General features: G+C 43.2%; 6 protein-coding genes across 7 annotated transcripts; 3 read left to right on the plus strand and 3 right to left on the minus strand.

The window, feature by feature from the left end:
• Positions 1–78: 78 nt before the first annotated feature.
• LOC115625719 (cytoplasmic tRNA 2-thiolation protein 2) lies at positions 79–1,472 on the plus strand. The gene has a single exon (XM_030520865.1). The coding sequence runs from the start codon at positions 136–138 to the stop codon at positions 1,396–1,398; it is 1,263 nt and encodes a 420-aa protein (XP_030376725.1). The 5' UTR covers positions 79–135; the 3' UTR covers positions 1,399–1,472.
• Positions 1,416–2,647, minus strand: LOC115625720 (nucleoside diphosphate-linked moiety X motif 19-like). The gene is made up of 3 exons (XM_030520866.1): positions 2,531–2,647; positions 2,356–2,469; positions 1,416–2,302 (listed from the first exon to the last, which is right to left on the minus strand). The coding sequence occupies exons 1-3, from the start codon at positions 2,618–2,620 to the stop codon at positions 1,433–1,435; spliced, it is 1,074 nt and encodes a 357-aa protein (XP_030376726.1). The 5' UTR covers positions 2,621–2,647; the 3' UTR covers positions 1,416–1,432.
• A 314-nt stretch (positions 2,648–2,961) lies between these two features.
• LOC115625791 (nucleoside diphosphate-linked moiety X motif 19) lies at positions 2,962–4,309 on the plus strand. 2 transcript variants are annotated; one of them, XM_030520965.1, is made up of 4 exons: positions 2,962–3,074; positions 3,127–3,329; positions 3,401–3,743; positions 3,808–4,309. In XM_030520965.1, the coding sequence occupies exons 1-4, from the start codon at positions 2,979–2,981 to the stop codon at positions 4,219–4,221; spliced, it is 1,056 nt and encodes a 351-aa protein (XP_030376825.1). In that variant the 5' UTR covers positions 2,962–2,978; the 3' UTR covers positions 4,222–4,309. The 2 variants fall into 2 exon arrangements, with proteins under 2 accessions (XP_030376825.1, XP_030376826.1); XM_030520966.1 differs by lacking the exon at positions 2,962–3,074 and having other exon boundaries at positions 3,239–3,334.
• On the minus strand, positions 4,284–5,473 carry LOC115625792. Its single transcript, XM_030520967.1, has one exon. It carries the CDS (start codon positions 5,445–5,447, stop codon positions 4,461–4,463), a length of 987 nt encoding a protein of 328 aa, XP_030376827.1. The 5' UTR covers positions 5,448–5,473; the 3' UTR covers positions 4,284–4,460.
• A 1,602-nt stretch (positions 5,474–7,075) lies between these two features.
• Positions 7,076–9,455, minus strand: LOC115625795 (serine/arginine repetitive matrix protein 1). The gene is made up of 2 exons (XM_030520972.1): positions 7,545–9,455; positions 7,076–7,423 (listed from the first exon to the last, which is right to left on the minus strand). The coding sequence occupies exons 1-2, from the start codon at positions 9,409–9,411 to the stop codon at positions 7,239–7,241; spliced, it is 2,052 nt and encodes a 683-aa protein (XP_030376832.1). The 5' UTR covers positions 9,412–9,455; the 3' UTR covers positions 7,076–7,238.
• A 2,042-nt stretch (positions 9,456–11,497) lies between these two features.
• Positions 11,498–12,977, plus strand: LOC115625953 (nucleoside diphosphate-linked moiety X motif 19-like). The gene is made up of 6 exons (XM_030521192.1): positions 11,498–11,648; positions 11,733–11,977; positions 12,030–12,296; positions 12,355–12,436; positions 12,495–12,702; positions 12,756–12,977. Exons 1-6 carry the CDS (start codon positions 11,544–11,546, stop codon positions 12,959–12,961), a joined length of 1,113 nt encoding a protein of 370 aa, XP_030377052.1. The 5' UTR covers positions 11,498–11,543; the 3' UTR covers positions 12,962–12,977.
• The last annotated feature ends 18 nt before the right edge of the window (positions 12,978–12,995 follow it).

The raw sequence follows: 12,995 nt of genomic DNA on the forward strand, positions 1-12,995 counted from the left end.
GCTGCATAGAATAGACCCATTTTTGTCGTTATGAAGTGTGCACACACTGCATTTCCAACGTGGACACACACTTTCGGCCCGCGTGCAGTTACATTTATTGGTGTAATTGAAATTCTAATGTGATAATCCACAAAAATGTGTACTATTGGGGAGGATGATTTCGGAGATGAAGGAGCGGCGCATGCTATGGTACCCGAGTCATCGGACTCCGGGCCAATCATGGGAGGAACCTGCACCAAGTGTGGTGTTGAATCCGAGTTTGTTTACCAATTGAAATTTCGCACTGCCGAGTGTAAAGGATGCTTTCTTAGCTACGCCCGCCATAAATTTCGTGCAAATTTGGGTGCATCCAAGGCATTGCCAAAAAATGCTGAAGTACTGCTGGTGGTGGATGGAAGTGCTGAGTCTTTGGTGCTGCTCGATATGTTGCATTATGCGCAGACACAAAACACTTTTAAGCGTTTGCATTGTAACGCACGTGTACTCATTATAGATGAGCGGGCATTGCGGGAACAACCGGATGATGATAAATCCTTGTTTGCGATTCTTCAAGAACTGCGTATTCGTTATATACCATTTGAATTTTATGTGATACAGCTGGGATCAAGTTTAAACGATCTGCAAAAGTTGGACGAGTACGTCCCAAAGTACGGGACAAACGAACTATGCTCCACACTGGTGAAACTGCGCAGTCTGACAGCACGCCAGGACTACTTACACCAACAACGTAAAATTTTCATAGCTTCAGTTGCTCACAAACTAAATTGTGGTCATGTATTCGAGCCTAGCATTAGCACAACGCTGGCCACACAATTGTTGACGGCAATAGCGTTGGGACGAGGCGGCAGTGCTGCTTTGGACGTAGGCCTGCAGGATGATCGTTTGCATAGTGGTGTGAAGCTTCTGCGACCTCTCAAAGATCTAAACGAGCAGGAAGTGCAATTTTATGTAGACGCACAGAAGCTAAAACCTTTTATGAGCGCTCAACAATATGGTGTGAAGTGTGGAAAAGGGGCCAGTCTGCAGAACCTTACACATGCGTTCGTTGCCAATCTGCAGCAGAATTATGCGTCCACAGTGTCCACGGTGTTTCGCACGGGCGATAAAATTGCCCAAAATCAGCAGCTGCCACAAGCTCTAACAAAACTAGAGTTAGGCAAGTCGGATGCACCTTCGATGCCTTTTGTTTGCGTTCACTGTCTATCCCCTCTAGATTGTGCGTTGTCGGACACTCTGCTGGCCATTGAGTACTCGCGAGCAGTTTCTAAAGCGGGCACCAAATGCTTTGCAGCTGATGAGTTGGAAACGAAGGCCAAGCAACAATTAACAGTAGAACGAACACTTTGTCATGCATGCCGTAACATACAGGCAGAGTTTTCGGATGACAGTAGATTATAAATAACACACATTAGACACAACATATACAAATTGACTATAATTTGGATAACTTGGCGTTTACAGTTTCCTGTATTGGCATATGCCCATCCAGGGGCTCTACGTTAGAAGCTAACACTACATTGTGAAAATCGTAGACGATATAACGATTGTATTGCTTAACGCGCGCATTTACATTGTCGATTGTGCCGGGCAATATAATCGTTTCTCTGCACCTAGCCGGTTCTGTTACGTACAGCTCATCGCCGGGCAGCACCCCGATCATACAGTCATCGCATCGATAATAAACCGGCTGCAACAACGTTGTACCCTTTAGCGCACGCTCCCGAGAAAATTTGAGTAGCTCTAGCCAGCTATGGAAATGCATAAGTCGTGCTATATCATAGAGCAGCATAAAGGGCAGCCATATGATGCCAAGCTTCGAGCTTTGCGAACAATCTTTCGGATGCAGCCAGTGTGCTGAAGCAACCTCATTGGGTTCCAGCAGTAGAGGCACATCTGTTGACTCCATGGCGGAAAAATAGTAAACCGTATCGAATTTGCGTCTGGAAGTGGCTGTTGTGCGCCAAACGGACCACTCGCTAAGTGACCAGAGGTCGGGAATTACATTTAAGTGACGACACAACTGCAAAAACTGCTGTGCATCATCGTGAACGCGGTGCTGCCAGTATTCCCGCTTAAAAGTTTGCTCTACAACATGCACAGATTGATTAATGGACAAACCCTGGAGACTGTCCGGGGATCGGCAGAACAGCAGACCCACTTCTTCGAAAGCTTCACGCAGTGCGGTTAGACGTAACGAGATATCGCGTGAGAAATTCTGGCCAGCAGTCAATAAGTAGGGCCTGTCTTTGGTTTGTCTGCTATTTAATAGCTGCAGTTGTTCATTTGTAACACCACACTCGTGCTAAAATAAAATGGTCAAACGTATATAATATATACATATCTTTTAATACATGCCAAGTACGTAAGCCACTCTAGAGCTTCATCCGCATTCTCGTCGAAAGCGCCTCCAGGGAACACACAATGGTTCAGAGCATAGGAAGTGTGCTCCGTGCGCTTAACCAGCAGCAACTTATGAATATTTAAATATTAATCACTGGAAAGTGTTTTATTTTTACAATTTAGTACCTACTTTATAATCGTATTCAACTGCAGGGTTATGTGCATGTTTAGCAGCTAAAATTAAACTAGCCGAAGGACGATATTCTTTGTTGGGGATCATGGAAGAAAAGGCAGATTTGTAAACATTTGCACCTTTGAACGGTACTGCAAAGTTTGGGCTTATCAGATGTTTTCTGATTTATCGATAGCACAACCAGTTGCAGCAATTATCATAAAAAAAAGACGGAATTTTACATCCATTCAAAATTAATAAAATATTTGTAAAGATAAATGTTTGTTGTCTTATTTATGTGAGTAATTTTCATTCCACTTTTTAAGCTTGAATGTTTGCAGTTGCTAATTTTTTTAGCTTGAAAATGGCTAAAGTGGAACAACACTTTTGTAGCCCCATCAGCTGGCCCTATTCAGTGCCACCTGTTTGAAGCTTTGTTGTTGTTTTAAGTTTAGTTACCTCAATTATGTCGAAGCAACTACTGAGCAAAGTGCGCCAATCGGCAAGCTTAATTCTTTTCGCTAAAAGTAAAGGCGAGGCCGTAACAAGCTACGACTACAATGTTTGTCATCTGCATGTGATATTAGAACTGAATAAAGAAGTCTTTTTTACAGGTTCTGCTCTTTACCCGCACCTCAAAATCCAGCTTTATGCCCGATTCTTCAGTTTTCCCAGGGGGCGTTTGTGACGCGGCTGATAGCGCACCTTCTTGGTTAGCCCATTTTGAACGTTATGATGTAAGTGCTCGGAAATTGCGTGATTTTTTAAGCAGGAAGGCCGGAGGACCAGCTTCTAATGGGATAGACTCCATAGATACGTAAAGTATTCGGGTGCAAAAATGCAATCAAAATATGTAAGACTTATATGCATATATGTTAACTTTTATAGTGCACTATCCCTTCGGCTGACTGCCATACGTGAAACGTTTGAAGAAATGGGAATTCTCTTATGCAGGGACCTTAAAACATTTTCTAACACAAGTGGCTATGGACAGTTCCATGAGCAATTCGATGTTACTCATTGGCAAAAGGAGGTGCACAATGATGCAAACAAGTTTCTCACACTCTGCAAGGAATTGGAGGTGATACCAGATATTTGGTCGCTACATGATTGGTCCGCTTGGCGAACGCCCTCAACATTTACGAAACGCTTTCAAACAGCTTTCTTTTTAACTGCGCTTGAGGCAAAACCCAGCTTGCATGTCGAACCCATCGAGGTTAAAGACTATGCGGTAAGTCGTCTGCAATTTAAATACTATTTCTGCTGACCTATGCGGTGTACACTTTTTTTCTTAGTGGCGTTCACCATTGGAATATCTCCAGCGAGCGCTGGCTAAGCAGCTTTGGCTGCCACCACCACAGTTCTATGAGCTCTCTCGTTGTCTCAACTTTAAAACGCTGGAAACGTTGCGGGAATTTGCGGAGAAACGTGCTGACAAAGGTGTGGTGCTTTTTCATCCGGTTTTATTTAAATGTAGCGATGGGTGGGTTCAGCTGCTGCCTGGAGACGAAATGTATCCCGCCAATCCAGATGCTTCTAGTGAAAAAATTGAGACTGGCTTGAGTATTGCCGAATTTCGAGCTCAAGTGCAGGAATACAAGCCGCTACATCGCACCGAGCACAAAAACCAACATGAAAGCCAATTGTTAATTAATTTCGAGCCGGCTGATGGACAAGTGCAACCAATTGATGCACGTAAGTTACTTTAAGTTAAACATTTGTTTGATTTAAAATATTATTGGATCATAAAAAAGCAATAGAAGATGCACAATTATTTACATATTTAAGTAACTCCAATCCAGTTGAGTTTGCCAAATTGCATTTATTAGTTATAATTGATCGTTTTTAGTTAGTTGTTGTCTTTTTGTTAAACGCAATGCAATAACAAGAATTTTGAAACGTAAAAAGGTGCAATAAAAGAGTTAGACTCTAAGTGTTCAGCAGTTGTTTAATATGCCTCCTCAGGAGCTTCAAAGGATGCAGATTCATCGGACTCTTCGCTTGTGTCATCGCCACGTGGTCCGCGTGATCCACGACCACGAGGACGGCGTGGACCTTCGGGCCGCCTACCAGGTCCGCGAGAGCTAGTACCGCGTCTGCCAGGTCCGCCAGGTCCTCGTGATCGTCTCCATTTCTTGCATTCATCCAAAGTTTTTGCAATGTCCTTCTGGTTTTCTAGCAACAGACCAAGCTTCTCATCGATCTGCGCAGTATTTATCTGCACAGAGTTGACGGCAGCACCCAGAATGCTCAAACGTTCTGCTTGGGTGGCATTCAGGGATCGTACGCGAGAGTCCAAAATACTCACTTTGCGGCTGTTGACCTTGGTCAGTTCATTGATGCCATCCAGTTGGCCGACCTTGTCCACAATTTGTTTTTGGACCCGCTCTAGCTTCTTGGACGCCTTATCCAGTTCACTAATTTCACGCAACACGGACTGCTTGATAAGTCTGTCCAGCCCAGAAATGTTTTTTTGCACAGAATCGGACAAGGCATTTAGTTCACGCTCGTGCTTGTTCTGGTTGTCTTCCAAGTTAAGTAGCACCTTCTTGATGTCCTCTCCATTCTTATTCAAGTCGTTCAGCGCCTTGTTGGTCCTGTTGCTAGCATTTCTCACACTAATGGTAAGATTTTGGACGGCCGCGGCGTTTTTTGCCAAATTGATTGTAGTGTCTTTTTGCAACTTCCCCAAGCCGACCTCTACTCTCTGGATGCCCCTAAGTTGGTTGATTTGCTGGCTCAGTTTTTGGTCGATGCCCTTCTGGGAGTTGGCAATGCCAGCTGCCTGCTGACCCAGCTCCTTTAGAGATTCGCCGTTCTTCTGCACCAGAGCACGCACTTCGCGCAGCTCGTCCCGATGATCAGGGCGCCTTGAATCCGACCTGTCTGCTGTCACCACAGCACAGATCACTAACACAATCAGGAATCTTCTCATAGTGTTGCTGTTGCTTTCGTTTGCTTGCTCCACTAGAGACTGTCTGTGGTCAGCATGGACCGGGGTTTAAATACACAGCATTAACCTGCACGTGTCATAGTTGGACTCTGTTTATCGGCACTATGGGACTAGTTAAGACTTCCAAAATTTTCACACTATACCGCTATAATAGGTTGCTCCCACTTTAGCATGTGCGAGCGTTTCTAAATGTCTCTAATCTTCTACAGCAGCTGCTCATTTGAGTCGCACACACATTTTCATACATACGTGTGCATGTATGGACAGAACATCGCTGACCTAGGTCGTCTAATTTTGAATACACGATTGAAAAAAGAAATAGATGTCTGTGCCACCGGGAAACCACAAGCCTATGACCAACTGCTCCTATCAGTTCAACGACTTTAAACGACGCAGAATGCCGCGTCAATTGGGCCCAACTTGGGAAAATATTACGATAGGCACGTCTTAAGATTCTTTTTCGTAAATACTACATAAGTTATTTAACATATTGCCAAAAGAATTTGCATATGTATGTGTATGTGCATATGAAACCCCAACGATAGTCAAAACAAAGAGTGTGTCATTTGTAGTAATGTTTGTGATTGCAGCTCCCCACCTGCCCCCTAAATGAAGACTTTTAGTTCATTCATGTATCGAGATTTGTGTAAGTTTTCGTTTTTCAGGCGCCATTTCAACAATAACTAACAATGTGAGATAATCTAAATGTGATGGTGCCATTTCCAAAGATTTAATGGGATTTCTTTTCCCCAATTAGGGAGTTTACGGAAGAAAGAGATATTATAGATAAAATGCTACAATAATAATAATACCAACGAATTAAAATTAAAATGCGACTAAAGAAAACATTTCTTGGTGTTAGTTTCTTAGATGGCGGATATTGTTTAGTTTATAACATCGTCAAATGTTTTTTTGTTGTTGATCCGGCTTAAGACTATAAATCTGCATGAAGAGTTTTGCGGGCAATAGAGTTCTAATGAAGCTTGAGATGTTCACATTAAATGATTCATTATTCTACCATGCTACCGAGTATCATGTAACCGAAGTCCTTTATTTTAAATGCATACTCGAAACCAGATTTAAAGCCAGATGTGTCCGTATGTCAAGTTTTATCCAGATAGGCCTACTTTAAGGGAAGTTATAGCCGTAAATGTAATCTCAGCTAGTTTTATTTAAAGTCTTTCTTATCTTTTGGGCCTTTTCTAATTTTACAAATTTTTAAAATAATCTATCCTGTAGCCGCTTCCAATCCCGTATTTTTAGGGAAATTTTATTATTGTTCTTAGAGTCCAAGACTTCTTCATCTATTAAAGTCTCAGACTTCATTTCAATGAAATTTGATGACGCTATTGCAAATAATGTTTCATATAATTATTTTATATTATAATAAAAGCCTCTATGGGTTGCTTTTAAAAAAACTCGTCATCGGCATCATCGCTTAACTAACAGGCCCATTTTTCATATTAAAACTACATTATTGCAGAATGTATAGTCAAAATTTTACTTTTTGAACCTTCTTTCTTACGCAAGAGTTGTTATGTTAGCTACATTTCTGCAGCATTATCGAATCTGTAGGTCTATTATGTATAAAAGAAAACAAGGCTGGTAAATATGTTTTTAAATTGTTGTTTTGTATTTGAGTTAAAATAATATTTTAGTTGATGGAGGTGAATTTTTTCTAGAGATGTGGTTCGTAAGGGTAATTTTTCTATTCATTCGTAGTATTAACTTTTAGTTTAGTGGCTGGCTCCTTCAGCTGTCAGTTCCATTCCATTAAAATGGGGGAGCTCCGTACCAGATCACTTCCTCACCGCGAGGGTGCTTTGGTTTTGGGGCTGGGGCTGATCGATATAGGGGAACAGCTTCCCAGGGTAGAGGCTCTTGCCAAGACACAGCGTGGGCTGAAATGCCTTTACCAGACTTAGAAACACTGGCGTAATATGACTTTGGGTATCCATCTGGAATATAAATAGGAATCGGTAAAATAATTTGTGGAGATAAAGATTGAGGCTAGTGACAACTAACCGCTATGTCGCGACTCCTTAACTCTGTAGATCAGGCGCTTTTTAGATCCCTTACCTATTTTTGGCTTTTTATCTTCATCGCTGTCGGGGCGTGGGCGGTGTGGGGAGGGTTTATGGCCTGGCTGGCGCCCCTTATGAGGTGTATCATCCTTATCACAGTTGGGATGTGGTGTGGGCTTCCATGCTGGCTTTCCTCCCTTCTTGGATCCCTCCTCTTCACTGTCACGTCGTGGGCTTGGTCTGCGACCTGGCTTGGGGCCCTTTTTTGGTCCCTCCTCTTCACTGCTGTCACGTCGTGGGTGTGGCTTGCGACCTGGTTTGGGTCCCTCCTCTTCACTGCTGTCACGTCGTGGGCTTGGTCTGCGACCTGGCTTGGGGCCCTTTTTGGGTCCCTCCTCTTCACTGCTGTCACGTCGTGGGTATGGCTTGCGACCTGGTTTGGGTCCCTCCTCTTCACTGCTGTCTCGTCGTGGGCTTGGTCTGCGACCTGGCTTGAGTCCCTTCTTGGGTCCCTCCTCTTCACTGCTGTCACGTCGTGTGTGTGGCTTGCGACCAGGTTTGGGTCCCTTTTTGGAGTCCTCCTCTTCACTGCTGTCACGTCGTGGGCTTGGTCTGCGGCCTGGCTTGGGTCCCTTCTTGGGTCCCTCCTCTTCACTGCTGTCACGTCGTGGGTGTGGCTTGCGACCAGGTTTGGGTCCCTTTTTGGAGTCTTCCTCTTCGCTGCTGTCCCGTCGAGCGTATGGCTTGCGACCTGGCTTGGGTCCCTTTTTTGAGTCCTCCTCTTCGCAGTTGTCAGGACGTGGGCGGCGTGGGGAAGACTTGCGACTTGGCTTACGGCCCTTCTTTGGTTTGTCCTTGCGACCTGGGCGTTGGGGTTCTTCGCGTTTTGGCGGTTTCAGTCCTGGCAGACGTGAAGGTGGGCGTTTGTCGCATGCCTCTAAATCCAATTCGACGCGTTTCTGTGAGATTATGAGATCGCGCAGAGCTTGTTCAATTTCCCATGTCTTAATCGGAGTCAAACGCCTGACCGCGCTGGACAGTCCGTTAAGTCGCTCGTCCTGAGTCTGATTTAAGCTACGCAGCTGACCTTCCAAGCCGATAATTTTGATGTTCGAGTTCTCGGCGAGATTCTTCACACTTGCCAGATTCTTCAAGTCCACCTCAATGTTGACCTGTGATGTCTCGAGGCTATCAAAGGTGCATTGGAGGCCGTTCAATTTTGGCATTACTGCGCGTGTGATAAGTTTTGTCAGTTCCAGAATGCTACTATCAATTGTTTTTGCGCTAATAATAACGTGTTTAAGATTAGCCTCAAGTTTTTTCTCCAAACTACTGATCAAATCTTTCGTTTCGGACTGCAGGCGAGCCAAGTTCTCAATTTGGATTTTACGGGTAATGATTACGTGGCCAACCTTGTGCGTAATATTAGAAAGGGAAGTGATCACCCCTTCTGATTGTTCCTTGACCAAAGCACGCTGATTTGCCAGCTCTTCCTCGATTTTGTTAATGGTTCTAATTGCATCCTTTTGTTGAGCCAAATTTGCCTTTATTTGGTTATTTACAGAGTCAATGCTACGAAGAGAAAGATTGGTTTTATCCAGACTCTTAGCATTGTCCCTCAAGAGTTCTCTCAATCTTCTATCGTCAAAGCCAGGGCCACCACGAGGTGGGCCACCACGAGGAGGGCCACCACGCGGCGGACCACCACGAGGAGGGCCACCACGGGGCGGACCACCACGAGGAGGACCACCACGGGCTGGACCGCGAGTACCAATTTCTGCTTCTGTTTCCTCGGCTGGAGCTGCATCTGTTGAGATTTCCTCAGCTGAAAAATTTCCTTCTGGTGTTTTTCCTGGTACTGGCTTTAGTGCCGCGACAAGGCAGGCGCAGCCTGCCAATAAAATGGCAATGGCGATTTTCATTTTTTGAAAAGTAGCTGCTTGGATGCAACTGAAAGTTAGACTGTCTTTAAGCTCGGCTTGTAAGCTCTTAAATACTGTTGCTTTCGCCCTTGCACGTGTGTTTTCAAAATGACTTATCAGAGAACTTTTTGGTGTGCCAAATGGTCGCAAAATTGGTTTTTGTTCTACTTATGTATCTGCACACAATTGTTTGTTGAATTCTGCACGAACTTAGGATTTCTGAAAAAATGCAGCCTCACCATCGACCATTCCAACGTTGCAGCAGGAAACAGACCTTATAAGTAACGTTTTTATACTCTGCACATGAAATGTACAAGAGTATATTAGGGAGCCGAAAAATGTAACAGGCAGAAGGAGGAGTGGCAGACCCCACAAATCAGCATGACAAGACGAGCCGATCTATGTCTGCCTGTCTGTCTGTCTGTCCGTATGAACACCTGGATCTCAGAGACAATAAGAGATAGATACACAAAATTGCACAAAATATGCGTTATGTGCTATACGAGTTAGCGTTACTTTCCCTAAGGGTAATTTTCGGAAATGTCGTTTGTATAATCATCTATATCTCTGTGTTGCTTCTCCACTTGTTATTTAAACGCATCGTGCATTATTTAATATACATTTTAATTTCTTAGCCCCCTTTGGAAAAAAGTGCGAACGCCCTTGGAAATATAAATCAAATCGCAACAAAATAATAGACGTTGGAGTACAAAATAAAAGCATCGTTACTATCTTGCCAGACTTACTCTAAAAATCCCTTTGTCAATTGCCTGTCAACACTTATTCTAAACCGATGTTGATCAATACTTTTTGCAAAAGCCGAGGTAGTCGAAAATATTATTCCAGTTCAGCATTCAGTCGTTGGACTCCGCCGAGTGAGGACGTCCGCAATTTGTTTTGTTTCATTTTTAAATTAATTTTTTTATTTTAAATTCTTTACTAATATTTCGCGGGATGCTGATCTTCAGCTATTTTTTTTATTACGATTTTAATATTTATTTTTATAAAAATTAAGCCGAGAGCCTGTGACTGTATTGGAGTTGGCTTTGAAAAGCTCTGCCTTTTAATCTCACCCAATATGTCAGGGTTATGAATCGGTTCCAACGGTTGATTCTCATTGTTCTCAAAAACATGCGAAACTGTTATGTTGGTTTTTTCCAATCGAAGCCGCTCCACATCTGTCTGCGGCAAATTCGCCACCTCGGCCATTCCTTGTAGAAGTTCTTGGTCAGAGGCGGCAATTTCGCCCAATGCCGCCTGTGCAGCAACCTAAGGAATTGGATGATAACAATAGTTTTCCTTTATATAGTTGATTTTAAAATTGACAAATCGAAGCAATCAATGCAACCGGTCCAGTCTCCCTCTGTCGAAAAGACGCGCGGCGGTGGAACAAAATCATAATTTTTACCACTGTTGTAACGTTGTCCTCCCTTTTCTCCCGACCTGCCATCTCTTTTACCACTAGATACTACACCTGCACCGGCTGTGGGTGGGCAATTGTCATCAGCACTTATTTATTGGCGTATTTTTTTTAACTGCATCGCTAACATTTAGCTTGAAATTGACGTACACTTTCACCTCCAGATTGGACTTATCAATGTTAATTCATCAATCATCTATATCTCGGAGACTATAACACCTAGGGACACCAAATTTTATCCAAGATGCCTTATATGAATACACAGAATATTTATATTTTGGAAATTCCCTCACTTCCCCCTCTCCAATAAGTAATTTTCTATATCTCCCGCAATTCTTGGAATTTTTCATTCGAATTTGGCAAATACCTTGATAGGCCGATTTAACAGCAAGTTATAGCCAAATACGTATGTATATAATCTCAGGCCAAGTCCTGCCCGCAGCTGTTGTTGCTGCTGTGCACAAGCACACTGGACACACACAAACACGCATAATTATTATACACTTTTATACATAGTATTTTTTAAGTCGGGACCGACCCGACTTACTTGTTTTGTACTGATTAAATGTGTACACATGTACACAAATGTCCCGCAGTTTTTCGAACCATACAAGAGGAACACTGGTTGCAACAGCTGCTTACAAAATAACTGCCTGTTGCTGTTTTTATGGCAAGGGAGATGTTTATATCGCTTACAATTAAACATTGAGAGATGTCTGAGCAACAAAAAACTGTCAAATGGCGCACTTCGGCAAGTCTCATTATCGTAGCAAAAAACGTTGATAAATCAACCACAAAAAGTACCTACGATTACAATGTAAGTAGCTATGATAAAGAACTCCATAAACAAAGTCGTTAATACATACATACATGTATATATGTAATTTTAATTACGATTTAGTTGCTTATGCTAAAGCGCAGCGCCCAAACGGCAATTGTGCAAAATCAAGCAGTCTTTCCCGGCGGCTTGCTGGATACTACCGCCGATGAAAACGTTTCCTGGTTGCAGTATTTCGAAGAATTTGGTGTGCCGCAGGATGCACTGCGTCAACTAGTGCTGATTTCAGATCACAGGCCTAGCATTTTGGCCCCGCAGGGCACAGGTTGCTATGATCGCTTTTTTAAACGTTCACACATATGGGCGCGGTGAGTCCAAAGTGCATACCACAAGCAAAGTATAAAGATTGTTCGATTACAGTGAGATTACGCTCCGGTTGACTGCATTGCGTGAATGTTTTGAGGAGGTGGGCGTTTTGTTGTGCCGCACGCGCGCACAATTGGCGCAGGTAGAAGCAACTGGCAGTATATTTAAGGAAGATTTCTGGGATCGTGAGATCTGGCAGCAGCGCGTTCATAATAAACCTAGCGATTTTCTGAAGCTGTGCCGGAAACTACAAGTTGTGCCGGATCTCTGGGCCTTGCATGAATGGTCCGCTTGGGCAAGTCCAGCGATCGTGAGGAAAGGGTAAGCTCCAAGATAGATTGTAGTTAGAACTAAACGATCTTGATTTTTGGGTTGTTAGCTACGAAACAGTTTTCTTCATCGCTTTTGTGGAAAAGCAACCCAATCTGCTGGCCGAGGAGTCGGAAGTCAAAGAGTGTTTGGTAAGCATTGAGCACAATTAGCTTTATTTTATTTTCCTTGATCAGACTCTTATTGCAGTGGCGAACGCCAACGGAGCTGCTGAGTTTGGCTCGACTTGGTGAGCTTTGGTTCTTGCCCCCACAAATTTACGAACTATCCCGCCTGCTAGCAATCAGAAGTTATTATGATTTATTAAAGTTTGCCCGGCATCGAAGCAAATTGGGCACAACATTGTTTATGCCTATTAGTTATATGTGTAGTGACAATTTAGTAAATGTGTTGCCAGGTAAAGATAAACATTATAGCAAGAAACGTATCTAACTTTTGTTGCACCTGCAGGAGACGATTTCTATTTGGCAGAGCCGCACTTAGTTACAAATGTGATTAGCTTTGAAGGCACAGTTGACGAATTTCACAAACGTGCCAAAAAATTACACCGATTGGAGAACTTTGGCACACCAGCAGTTCAGTTTCATTTAAACTTTCCACCGCCCAATGGACATTTGCCACCGCTAACTTTATCAACCGTGTTAAATAAATTATAATGAAATGGCTTTATCTATCACTATCGTTAAGTCA

Source organism: Scaptodrosophila lebanonensis, unplaced genomic scaffold (genome assembly GCF_003285725.1).
Source record: "Scaptodrosophila lebanonensis strain 11010-0011.00,11010-0021.00 unplaced genomic scaffold, SlebRS2 tig00000080-arrow-pilon, whole genome shotgun sequence".
Taxonomy (NCBI): domain Eukaryota; kingdom Metazoa; phylum Arthropoda; class Insecta; order Diptera; family Drosophilidae; genus Scaptodrosophila; species Scaptodrosophila lebanonensis.

What these genes read in the sequence shown, in the direction of transcription:
- LOC115625719 (XM_030520865.1), top strand. Translation starts at nt 136, where the DNA reads ATGTGTACTATTGGGGAGGATGATTTCGGAGATGAAGGAGCGGCGCAT.
- LOC115625720 (XM_030520866.1), bottom strand. Translation starts at nt 2,620, where the DNA reads ATGATCCCCAACAAAGAATATCGTCCTTCGGCTAGTTTAATTTTAGCT. An exon ending in CAGTTGAATACGATTATAAA is followed by an intron (nt 2,470 to 2,530) that starts GTAGGTACTAAA and finishes AATATTCATAAG; the next exon opens with TTGCTGCTGGTTAAGCGCAC. An exon ending in TAGAGTGGCTTACGTACTTG is followed by an intron (nt 2,303 to 2,355) that starts GCATGTATTAAA and finishes ATTTTATTTTAG; the next exon opens with CACGAGTGTGGTGTTACAAA.
- LOC115625791 (XM_030520965.1), top strand. Translation starts at nt 2,979, where the DNA reads ATGTCGAAGCAACTACTGAGCAAAGTGCGCCAATCGGCAAGCTTAATT. An exon ending in TAACAAGCTACGACTACAAT is followed by an intron (nt 3,075 to 3,126) that starts GTTTGTCATCTG and finishes TCTTTTTTACAG; the next exon opens with GTTCTGCTCTTTACCCGCAC. An exon ending in GGGATAGACTCCATAGATAC is followed by an intron (nt 3,330 to 3,400) that starts GTAAAGTATTCG and finishes TAACTTTTATAG; the next exon opens with TGCACTATCCCTTCGGCTGA.
- LOC115625792 (XM_030520967.1), bottom strand. Translation starts at nt 5,447, where the DNA reads ATGAGAAGATTCCTGATTGTGTTAGTGATCTGTGCTGTGGTGACAGCA.
- LOC115625795 (XM_030520972.1), bottom strand. Translation starts at nt 9,411, where the DNA reads ATGAAAATCGCCATTGCCATTTTATTGGCAGGCTGCGCCTGCCTTGTC. An exon ending in AGATAAAAAGCCAAAAATAG is followed by an intron (nt 7,424 to 7,544) that starts GTAAGGGATCTA and finishes TTTATATTCCAG; the next exon opens with ATGGATACCCAAAGTCATAT.
- LOC115625953 (XM_030521192.1), top strand. Translation starts at nt 11,544, where the DNA reads ATGTCTGAGCAACAAAAAACTGTCAAATGGCGCACTTCGGCAAGTCTC. An exon ending in CGTTCACACATATGGGCGCG is followed by an intron (nt 11,978 to 12,029) that starts GTGAGTCCAAAG and finishes GTTCGATTACAG; the next exon opens with TGAGATTACGCTCCGGTTGA. An exon ending in CGGAAGTCAAAGAGTGTTTG is followed by an intron (nt 12,437 to 12,494) that starts GTAAGCATTGAG and finishes CTCTTATTGCAG; the next exon opens with TGGCGAACGCCAACGGAGCT.